The sequence below is a fragment of the Sodiomyces alcalophilus genome, assembly GCF_042370955.1.
Source record: "Sodiomyces alcalophilus JCM 7366 unplaced genomic scaffold ACRALscaffold_6, whole genome shotgun sequence".
In the NCBI taxonomy this organism is placed as follows: Eukaryota; Fungi; Ascomycota; class Sordariomycetes; order Glomerellales; family Plectosphaerellaceae; genus Sodiomyces; species Sodiomyces alcalophilus.
Window position 1 is genome coordinate 4,584,514 of NW_027263537.1, and position 12,505 is coordinate 4,597,018.

Genomic DNA, 12,505 nt, shown 5'->3' on the forward strand with positions numbered 1-12,505 from the left:
CTGTAAAATAGACTAAGATCAGTCTATGCGGTATCTATATACTAGGTATTAAAGTAACCCGTTCACAGACTTTTTTACGGCTTTAAAAGAGGGCTAAGGCAAAATCCTATCCTTATATAGTCTGTATAAGACGTATATATATATTCGGTTACTGCCTAAGATTTCTTAATATCTATACTTAAGAGGATCTTATTTTAGATTCGGGTATAGAAAAGACAATTAACCCTTTATTATCTTATAAGATCACGAGGGGGCTAACAGATTTACTTTAAAATCCCTAAAAATCATAATAGTATTAATAGATAATATAATCGCTGTTAGTATTTATATTATAATAGGAATACAATAACCGTGTATTTAATACGGTATTATTATTATAACCAGGGCTATTAACTATATAACATAAGACTATAACTGGTATATAAGTATTTCTAACTAAACTCGCAGAGTGATAAGCTTTTATTAGCTATATGGTTTTGGGTCCCGGTATAGTGCCGGATAGTGGTGCGTAGCAGGTAATTTCATTATTCGGCCTCACTTTATAAATAACTCGTGACTAGCCGCTTATAATATATATAGTTATCTAATAATCCAAAATTATAAAGATAGACGATAGCTAAAGAAGAGGAAGAGAAGAGAAAGATAATAAGAGTTAGGAGTTAAGAAAAGTCTTATAGATAAGTTAGAAACTGCTTATAGGTGCCTGGTCGCCTAGTTATTTATAGGAAGTTAGCCTCGCTTATATATTATAACTTCCGTCTTTAGAAGCACCTTCTATCTTTATATATTATAAGTTATGGTTATAGCCTTTTAATAAATTAGGCTACGAGTAGTAGGCTGTACGCGCGGAAGAGAGGAATATTAAGCAAAAGCTGTTGAATTCGTAGATCCGTAGGATTACTGCTTGTTTCACTTATGTGTGATTATGTGTATATAGCTGACTTCTGGGATTTCTTCCTGGATCCAGGGCTGGTAAAAGACCCCGGAAGATTGGGTGGCGACTGTTACGTTAACAGCCTGCGCGACGGTTATCACGCCACGTTATTAGCTTAAGTAATAACCACGATATCGTATTTACGATACCTAGTGTATATATATATATAATATATCATAAGCCAAGTATATATACACGTATAATACGTATAGTATTATAGTATAGGTTAAGCTGGTTATAAAGTAGACGTCTAGTTATATAGCTATAACCATATACTGTTTATTTTGACTTAGATATTATACTTATTATTATTATGATTATTACTTATTATGAGTATAATATTAACACCCCCCCGTAAGCTGACTCTTATATAATAAGTGCAGCTTAGTCAGGTTATAGTTATGGTTATGTTATGGCGCAGTAATCCTAGTCTATCTAGACTAGAATACATAGAGGAAAAACTTAGAAAAAACCTCTTCTTTTTAATTCAAGGGAAAATTCAAAAACCCTTGTTATTGTTATTGTATATTATGCAAAGGAAAGTTTAGAAAAACCTTTGATATCTAGGAAAACCCGAAGGTGAAAAACCTAGTTATATCCCCTTGTAAAGAACTAAGAATACTAAGTATTAAAACCTAGTATTTTAATTCTTTAATATTATTATAAGGCGGCAAATCATACTCAGGCAACGTATCGTCCTTGTGACCTAGGTTCATATAACCGCAAAGCGTATTATAAGTCTCTTTTGCTAAACCTTTAGTCATTATATCAGCTATATTAAATTTCGTATTTATATATACGATTTTTATTTTATTATTTTGTAGCTGTTGCCTGCAGTAGTGATACTGCCTGTCGATATGCTTTACCCGTTTATAAAATTCAGGGTTTTCGGCGAGCTTCTTTACACTCTCACTATCTATTAAGATAGTAGGAATCTCGAGAGTTTTATTATTATTATTATTATTATTATTATTATTATTATTATTATTATTATTATTATTATTATTATTATTATTATTATTATTACTATTATTATTATTATTATTATTGTTATTGCCTCTTGTATTAGAATCTAGACCTAGATTCTGTAGTATATCTTTATATAAATTATAAAGATAGATTCCTTCTTTAGAAGCTTCTATAAGCGCTATATATTCAGCCTCTGTTATTAATAAAGTAACGACTTTTAGTTTAGTTAAGGTCTAACTAACAGGGTTATTTACTCCCACGCAGTAAATATATCCTGAAGTCGAGGTTCTATCCTCGATTATATCTGAAAAGCTGGCATCAGAATAACCGTAAATACCAAGGTCTTCTTTATTATAGTTATATTAAAGACCAATATTAGGATATATATTTATATAAGCCCAGATTCGATTTAACGCAGTAAAGTGGTCTTACAAGGGATTACTTATATAGCTAGAACACTGGTTAACTGCGTACATTATATCTGGTCTTGAATGCAAGCCTAGATATAATAAAGCCCCGATTTTCTATTAGTATTTATTTATATTATTAGTTAACGCCTGTTCAGGATTTGGTACTAGGACCTTCTTATGTATACAAGGGGTGTTAACCCTTTTCAGACTTCGTTTATTATACCTTTTAAGTATTTTATTAGTATAAGGCAACTGACTTATAGAAAGAGTCTTATTATCTTTATCTATATTTATTATATGGCCTAGAAAGGTATTTATTTCACCTAAATCTTTAAGTGTAATATCTTTAGACATTTCCTTAAAAAATTAGTCTCAAGTAGTCTTAGAAGGGCTTAGAGCCACTATATCGTCAATGTGGCATAAAACAATAGCTCGTTCTTCTATTCTTTTAATCTTATTATATTTATAAAAGGTAAAAAGTCCGTTATTATATTCAGAGACCTGGCAACCTAGCTTAGATAATATCTTAACCAGGTAATTATACCAGAGTCGAGGACTTTGTTCTAACACGTACAAAGCTTTATTAAGCTTACAGAGTATTATATTATTTTTATTATTATTTTCTGAGCTGTCTTCTTTCTCGAAGCCTGTAGGTTATATAGCGTGTATCAAGGTATCTATATCGGCATGAACGAACGTGTTTTTAACGTCGAACTGCCTGAATTTCTAGCGGTGTGATACGCCTAGTATTAAAGCTAGTCAGTAGCTTTCTGGCCGGCAGGTAGTTAAAAAGGTTTCTAGATAATCAAGACCTAGAACCTGATTAAACCCCTGAATAACCCACCGAGCCTTATATGGAATAGCTTCGCCAGAGCTATTATATTTGATTCTAAAGACCTAACGACCTCCTAGTACGTGGTAGTCTTCTTTTATTTTATTATAATTATTAGGCGTATTTTTTATACTTATTAAGTCCCAGGTCTTTCTCTTTTCGAGTTCTGATATTTCTGCTACCATCGTGTCTATCCATTTATCTTTATCTAGGCAGTTTATAGCCTGTTTATAGGTAGCTGGTTCGTTAATCGAATTTATAGTTAAAAGAAATAGGGAGTTCTCTTGAAACTGTAGGTTTCTAAGTATGGTATCTTTTATAAGGTATAGTGCATTATTATTAGTGGATATTAAATCCTTATAGTCCGGTTTTGAAGGTTTTGAAGGTATTTGGACTTTTAGCCTGGTACTTTGGCTACTGTTATTATTATTAGCCGGGCTGTGGTTGATATTATTATTATTATTATTATTATTATTATTAATAGCTGGAACTTTATAGCCCGCTGCCCGCAGACGAAGACTCTTATGTCTGTTATTATTATTATTCTCTTCTTTAGGTTGAATAGACTTAACAGAGCGTTTCGAAACGCGCGAAGGAATATTTTGTGAAAATTGACCGGTATTTTTACTAAAAGTGATTCCTTTATTATACTTAACGGGTTGATAAGGCCCGCGGTTGGAAACCTGATTATTATGTGCCTGAGTATTAATATAAGGAGGGAGGTTATTATTGTATTCGTTTTTAGGCGTATAGTTATTATTATAGTTATCTAAAGAAGAGTGAAGAAACTGATTCTCTAAGATATAAACGTCTCGAAACTAACTAGTCTTTTTAGTTACTGGGTTATAAACTTTATAGTTATAGTTATTAAAACCTATTAAAGCACCTCGAAGTGCTCTTGTATCTAGTTTCTTTATATTCGGGTCGTTGTTTTTATAATAAATAATAGAACCCTAAACCCGTATATTATTAATATTAGGTTTCTGACCTTGTGAAAGCTTAAAGGGACTCTTATATTTAAGAGCTGAATTGGGTGATCTGTTATATATATAAACAGCTAAAAGCATAGCTTTACCCTAAAGGTATCGAGGCAGCCCTGAGTGGAAAAGAAGAGCTCGAACCTTTTCTATTATAGTTCTTATAACTCGTTTAATAGAGCCTTGAGCTTTATGAGTGTACGGTGGCTTTATATTATGCTTTATACCTGTAAAGAGGCGTTGAAAAGGGGCGTTATTAAAGGGACTCTTTAGGGAGACCTTATATTTCTATAGAGAGACCTTATACGTGATATTTTTGTGGGGCCATAACAAAGCCGCCGAGCTGCTTAAGTACTGTGCTTATTTTGATGTACACGCTTAACTGTTCGTTATACTGGTCTTGCACCACTACTCGATTTCCCTGAAGTCGGTGACAGTTCAAGGCAAAAGCCGCCTAAAAGGGGCCCTTAAGACATCTAGTACAGGGAAGGAAGGGGGCACAGGAATAATAATACTACCTAGATATAAGTCGTAACTATAGTGGGTAATTATTAATAACGAGTAGTTTCTTAGCTATCTATGCGCGTTACCTACTTATCACTTTTACTTACTTACTATACGTGTATTACCCCTCTGACGGGTATAGCGGGAATAACCTAAAAGATAGCAATGTTAGGTATAGGTATCCACTTAAGCTATATATATAAATTGTATGTATACCTTAGGGAGCTTGGCGGCTTTGTTATTACTCCATAGAAAGTCACGTGTGAGGTCTCTCTATGGAAATGTGAGGTCTCCCTAGAGAGTCCCTTATTAAATTCTTTTTTACCGTCTGTATCTACTTCTTTAATAAAGAAGTGATATTTATTATTATTATTATTATTATTTTCTACCTGGACTTTCCACTCTTTTATAGCTGTAACTACCGTCGTTTTAGACTTGTCTAAGAGTAGTTGTGCCTATAGGAACCGGGTGGAACGGTCTAGTATAAACAAAATCCAACGCTTTTTATTATAAGAAAGAGGTTTGATCGGTCCGTAAAGATCTATATAAACCTTTTTTAAATATGAAAAGTCTTTGTATTTATTAACTGAATCTTTATTCGTAAGTGTAATAGACTTGCTCTTCTTATAGGCATTATAGCTCTGTATTTTAGTTAACTCTTTGTTGGTTATATTATATTCTTTTTAAAGAGTATTAGTATAGAGACTTTTTAAGGTAATAGGGTTAATATGACCTATCCTGTTATACTATAGCGTTATGTTTTTAGTTATAGAGGTAGTCCTTCGACGGTTATTACGGTCTCTTTGTTTATAAAGCTCTTCTTAAGGTTAAAGAGGTTAAGGTTTCTTTGTTATATTATTTCTTTATTAAGGTTTAACTAACCCCTTTCTTTATTTATTTAATTTCTTTAAAGCCTGTTCTTTGAACCTCTGAAACCTCTTTATTCTAGTTGAGTCTTAAGACCGTTCTTTAGGTAAAATACCTCTTTATAACAGTTTCTTTGTGTTTTTTCTAGTATTTATTGTATTTATTTTCCGAGACTTAACCCCCCGTACGATAGTGCCCGTGCTGCAGCCTAGTATAGCCCGTTATAAAGCAGAGCCGTTATATAAAGAACGAGGGGCTCTTTATTATTAAATAATAAGCGCTTCTTGTTTCCAGTGAGACCGCGAGCTTTACTATTAAGACGAGAGAGACTGATGATATTCGTGCCTATTTCCGGTATATAAAGGCACTCTTTTAAAAGCAGAAGCTTTCTAGTATCCCTGAATTTTATAACGTAGTCTCCTTCACCTTATATCTTTATTTCCTTTACCTGACCCTAATGAACAGTTCTCTTTTTAGAATTATAAGTAGAAAAGAGTCTTTTATTAGTTATTATATACGCCGTAGCCCCGCTGTTAACACAGAAATTCAGATTAAGCTTAATACTGTTTTCTGCTTATATTTTATGAATCTTTTCTACTAACTAATTAATATTAAGGTTAGTATTATTATTATTATCTTTATTATTAATTCCAGAACTGCCCTGTGGCTTCCGGGCAGAGACCTCTTTAACAGTCTCTTGTTCAGCTATTTTTAAGTAGCAGAACGATATTTTTGATTATTTTTTTAAGTTAGAATTAACTAAGTTATTTAACGATTTGTTTTTATTATTTTCTTTATTGCTTTATTCCCTTTTTCTTTATTACGTTATCGATAAAGGATAGAAATAAAGAATACTAAGCTAAAGGTCTGATTCTGATTGGCCTAGCTTCGAAAAGTGGGTCTAAAAGTGGATCTAAACGGTGAAGCTATTTATAAATCTCGCGGCGTAAAGAAAAGCGATGCTTATATAAAGCGAATAACAGGATTTCCACGGGCGGACTTTTGCTAAAAGCTTATATACCACGTTACGATATCCTATTATTATAGGCAGCGCGGTAAGTTAACTGGCTTAATTATTATAGCTATTATTCGTGGATACATAATAGCTTTTATATTCAATCCACGTATTCGTTATTTTTCTTCTTTTTTAAAAAGCCCTTCGTAAAACAAAGGAATAGTATATCCGATCATGATAAAGAGTCTTATTCCGATCGTATAGTTCGTCCGGAACAGGAATAAAGAGCTGGCCTCTTAGTATAACTCTTAGCGACCGTATTAGGAAGAATAAAGAGCTTTGAACCGTGGTATCGGAATGAACGGTTCGAATCGATTAGCTGTCTTCGGGAGATAAAGGGATTTTGTATAGTCGGAGATAAGGATCTGCGACCGGGGGAGGATAAAGGGACAGCCTAAAAAGGCAGGTAGGAGTCTTTTTAGTATTTTTGCGTGGCCTAAAAAGGCGGGAGTCTTTTTAGTATTTCGAATAGAGTAAAAGGGTAGAAAAGAGTAGATTTCCTTTTTTACTAACCCGGGCTTATAACCTTTTAATAAAGGAGCTACGAGTAGTAGGCTATACGCGCGGAAGAGAGGAATATCAAGCAAAAGCTATTAAATTCGTAGATCCGTAGGATTACTGCTTGTTTCACTTATATATGATTATGTGTATATAGCTGACTTCTGGGATTTCTTCCGGGATCCGGGGCTAGCAAAAGACCCTGGAAGATTGGGTGGCGACTATTACGTCAACAGCCTACGCGACGGTTATCACGCCACGTTATTAGCTTAAGTAATAACCACGATATCGTATTTACGATACCTAGTGTATAAATATATAATATATATTATAAGCTAAGTATATATACACGTATAATACGTATAGTATTATAGTATAGGTTAAGCTGGTTATAAAGTAGACGTCTAGTTATATAGCTATAACTATATACTGTTTATTTTGACTTAGATATTATACTTATTATTATTATGATTATTACTTATTATAAGTATAATATTAATATAGCCTACGGGTAAGTAAGGGGAGGTAATTATATAAGTTATTTAAGATTAGACGATAAGTTAGGAGTTCGTGATACAATCCCTTAGAAGACTTTTTAGTAGTAGACTCTTTGCTTTTAGAGCGCCTTTATATTTATAGTATTAATCGCTCGTTAGACTTATCTTAGAATAATACTCTTTATTAAGGAGCTTTCTTCTTTATAATCACGTTTATCTATATAGTGTTTAAGAGGAAGTCTTCATAGTTATAAGCTTTATCTTCTTTTCTTTTATGTTTTACTTTTATCTCTTATTCTTTAATACTTACTTTAGGGGTAATATTATTCTATAGGTGGGTTAAGAGGAGGTTCCTAGATTAGGGCCAGTTCTTCGCGTGGAAGAGCGGCCGGGCTAAGAGAGTCGTTCTTTTTTATTACCTCTAGACCTCTATTACGTCTAAGGGCAGGAGTCAAAGAAAAGGGGGGTAATATATAAGAGGTATAAAGAGTGTTTATTAAGTCGTGTTATAAGGCTCTGGGTTTCCTACTAGTGCTAAGTACGAGAGCTTAAAGTCTTATTATATAAGCTATAGAGGCCTCTCGTAAAGAGGTTCTAGAGGCTTACGTGCTGACTACTAGGGATATTCGTATTTAGAGAAGGCTTATCGTGTATTTAGAATATAAAAGCTAGCTTAGAGTATATAGAGGGAGTGGTAGCCTTTATAGTAAGGCTACCTAGTTAATAAGGGTCCCTTAGTTACTCCGAGAGGAGATTATATAGCTAATACCTTCCTATTAAGTGGCACCCAGAGGTCTTTAAGAAAGGACCTCTATGTCTATATCTTCTTAAAAGAACGTAACGAATAATCTTATTATAGTACCCCCTCCCTTAGTCTATTAGTAGGCCTCCTTATTAGTCTTATAATAGCTTCCTATACTTCTTACTTAAATCGTATAATAAATATATCTATAATAATATATATTTAATCTATTAATCTAATTAACTCTATAGAAATCTCTGATCTATATATTAAAACCCTATACTAAATCTAATAAATAACTTTTATTTAATTTTAGGCTAGAATAACCTATTACGTATAGCGGCAGCGAAGAGGCAGCACTAGCGCCACCTCCTTTACTCGACCTAAGCGAATAACAGGCTCCTCTAGAGGCTCCAAAGATAGGCCCGAACCAAAGGATACTAACTACCCGGGCCCCCTACTATACCACCGCTATACCGCGACTAAGGCGACCTAGCGACCTCCTATAACGAAAAAGCAGATATCCTATACGCTAAGCTTTCCCCCCCCCTAGAGACTAAGATCCTAGGCCCCTAGGGCAAGAGTACCCCTTTAGGTAGGATATAGACCGGAACGTTACTATAGCGGATATCTAGGGCCGCCTCCGCCGGACTAAGCTATAGGCCGCTCCCGGCCCGGACGGCTTTCTAATAGGCCTCCTAAAGGCCTACGGCCCGGTCCTATATTAAATCCTAGCTATAATCCTCTCTGCCTGCCTATCCCTAAGCTACTTCCCGCGCTACTACTATACTGCCACCGTTATAATTATCCGAAAGGAGGGCCGCCTATAAAGCGACTATAAGATAGCTAAAGGCTAAAGGCTAATCTCCCTCCTTAACACGATTAGAAAGCTACTTAAAGGTATTATAGCGGACCGCTTCGCGGCTATAGCGGAAAAACACCGACTACTCCTTAGCGGCTAAATAGGAAATAGACCTAGGCGTAGTATAAAGACGGCTTTATAGCGCGCGATAGAGGCCGTTAAAGGCGCCTAGGCCCTAGGCGGCGCCCCGCGATACTCTAGGTAGATATACGCGGGGCCTTCGACACCGTCCCCTATACTAGACTTCTTAAGTCCCTTAAGCGTAAGGGATTCCTAGACTAGGCCGTTTAGCTAACCGGTAGCTTTATCTAAGACCGGATAGTCCACCTCCTCTTTAATAGCTAGGCGGTAACCCCGCGGCCCCTCCGCGCCGGCGTATTATAGGGGTCCCTAGTCTCCCCGATTCTTTTTATATTATATATTTCTACTCTATACGAAGAACTTAAATACGCCACGAGAACTATTATTATCGGCTTTACCGATAATACGAATATTATCGCCTTTAGCCGTATAAAGGCCTAAATATAGCACCGACTTACCTCCGCCTAGCGGATATATAAGGCTTAGTCCTAGGTAAGCGGCCTTTAATTTAAGCTCTTAAAATATATATTTATACCCTTCGCGAAATCCTACTCCCCGTCCCTATCGCCTTTTTACCTTAGTATTATACCGGTACTACCCTTAATAAAGACTAGGTTCCTTAGAGTATAGCTAGACTAGAAACTAATTTTTTTATAGTATAGGAAAGAGATCTAGAGTAAACTAACGATATAAAACTACGCCCTAACGTAGCTCGCCGCGGTAGCCTAGGGCTATAGCTTTATTAACGCCTAGCGCCTTTATATCGCTATAATCCGCCTAGCTATCTCCTATTATACCCCTACCTTCTATAAAATCACTAATAAACCCTGTTATAGCCTCGCTATAGCTCTTAACTCGGCCTAGAATAAGTGCCTTGGGACTATTACGGGAGCCTATAAGGCTAGGCCGATCTGGATCCTAGAAGAAAAGACGTTTATCCCCCCCCTTAATCTATATCTTACCCGCCTTATAGCTAAAAGAGCTTTTAATTACTAAAATACCGGAGCCAAGGGACTTATCCTGGCTAGTACCTAGGCCGTTATAAGAGTATTAGCGGTACTAAGGCGTCGCTATATTACCTAATAAGTACTCGCCTAGCCCGCTTAATCCTTTACCGCTTAAAACTAAATAAATAATAATAACCTAGATACTACCCTCTAGGAGGAATAGAAGAAGAGGTAGAGGGATACGGGGTTTATAAGGAACCCGATATAAGCGTGGCGGTACCGGACCGAAACCCCTAAAAAAAGACCTCTAGAGATATAAAGGCCTTTTAAAACCGTAAAGCCCTGTCCTTACCTATATCCGCTCTAAGAAACTAGGCCTTAGGGCCTTCTTTTTAGAGCGAGGGTTCCCGGCTTCGCTACTGCCCGGTGCCCTTATAGAGACGGAGGGGCGGAGATAGCTAAATATATTATCCTATAATACCAAAACACTACTCCGGAGTTATAAAGGGACCTTTATAGCGCTATAAGGAGGCCGATCTTAATTAGGGGAGACCTCTTTAACGCTCTAAACCACCCTAAAAAGGTAAAAGTAATCACGAAATAGTTCTTATACCTTAGCCGTCTAAATAACTTCTGTCTTGCCCTAGAAATTATAAGGAGCTATGTATTAAAGACCCTATAGCGGGACCGCCCCGGTATAGAATACACGGAATAAAGATAGCGCCTAAACTAGACTTTTATATTTACTCTAGGGCCCTATTATCAGGTACCGGACCTTTAGTACCTAAGTACCGGATAGTTATAAGTCACGATAAGGTTCTAGACCAGCACGAATTACGGATAATCACGGAGTATCCGGTCTAGTACCTGACTCGATATTAGCTATAATATAGTCGGTACCGGGGTATAAGTCGAGTTATCGCCACGAGCTAATAGATAGGGATCGATTAGGCAGAATAGACTCTTATACTAGACCAGAGCTGGCTAGCACGTGTATAAGAAAGGATAGATAGCCGCCCTTAGGATAAGAAGGCTAGCGATTAATTTAACTCTTCGGCACCCCCTGCCTTTTAACTTAAGTATAATCACGTCCTAACCACTAAGTGCCTTATCCTAATTATCTCTTTACTCTTCGTAATTACCCACTTAATATATTAATCGCTCTCTCTCTCTAAGGGTATAAGGACCGTCAAGAAGTTAAGATAAGATATCTAATCTAATTAACGATTAATAGATACTCGATACCGCTAAGTAGCCGGAATAAGCCTAGCCGGATACTAGTTTATTTATACCTATTACTACAAGACCAATCACCTCCACGAGCTAGACCCACCTTTTCCGCGCAAACGCCCTAAAACGCCCGATATTAGTATCGTTCAATTGCTCTTTTCGAGCCCGTTGTGCGCACGCACAGCTTCGCTTTACGCAAGCCGTTGTTGTGCCGCAAAATGGGTGCGAAAACGCAGCGTGGTGCGCACGCAAAGCCGCCCGAAAATTCTGAGGTGGCCCGTGCGCCCGCCGCCCAATCAGAGCCCGGGCCTTCCAAACAGCCCGCACAGACCACCCAGCCTCACACCGAGCCACCTACCAAGCCACGCGCACAGCCGCAACAGCGCACGCAAACGACTAAGTCAACACAACGCCCGATTCCAACGCAACAAAACCGACCCGGCCGCCCTAGCCGCCGCGGCAGCCCCGAACCCCCGAATTCAACCCCGGACCCGGCCCCACCTAGCCCCACTTTTCCTAAAACGGCTAGGGACGGAGAAGGGGATATAACTATGGAAGATGCCGATTCTGACGACGATTCTGACGAAATAGCCCGCTATAAAACGCCTACACAAGCCTCTAAACGGGACCGTAGCGCCTCCACAAGCCCTACGCCTAGAGCCCCCTCTAGGACCCGTACAAACCGGTACATAGCCGACGATTCGGAGGTCGAAAGCCTCCCTGGATCCCCCTCTAGGGGCCCCCTCCAGGACCCCTTCCAGGGCCCCCCCCCTGCTAAACCTGCTAAAAAACAGGGTCTAATTAGCTCTGCCTGGGCTAAAAAGACCCAAAGACCTGCTGAAGAATTCCCCCCTCTGCCCCAGAAGTTGACTAGTTCGGCTAGTAAGGCCCAGGTTAAAGGACTTCTCCAGCAGGCTCTCCAGCTAGTTCAGCAGGCCTATAGCCTCGACGCCACCCCCCCGATTAAAGCCCTTCTTACAGGGCTTAAATCCACTATCGAAGGAACCCCTACGGGTCCTATAACCCCTATGGCACCTGTTGCCTCTGCACTCGAACGGAAGGTTGACGAGCTAGCTCAGGCTGTTCGTAAACTTACAGAACAACAGCAGCAGCAGCAGCAGCAGCCCCTTTATAGTCAGG

General features: G+C 37.8%; 1 protein-coding gene across 1 annotated transcript; it reads left to right on the forward strand.

Moving 5' to 3' along the window:
- Positions 1–4,701: 4,701 nt before the first annotated feature.
- ACRALDRAFT_1095560 (uncharacterized protein) lies at positions 4,702–11,980 on the forward strand (the record flags this gene model as incomplete). Its single annotated transcript, XM_071019779.1, has 3 exons — positions 4,702–4,707; positions 11,530–11,717; positions 11,742–11,980. Coding segments are annotated over 3 exons (323 nt in total), but the record flags the coding sequence as incomplete, so codon positions are not given.
- Positions 11,981–12,505: the final 525 nt, after the last annotated feature.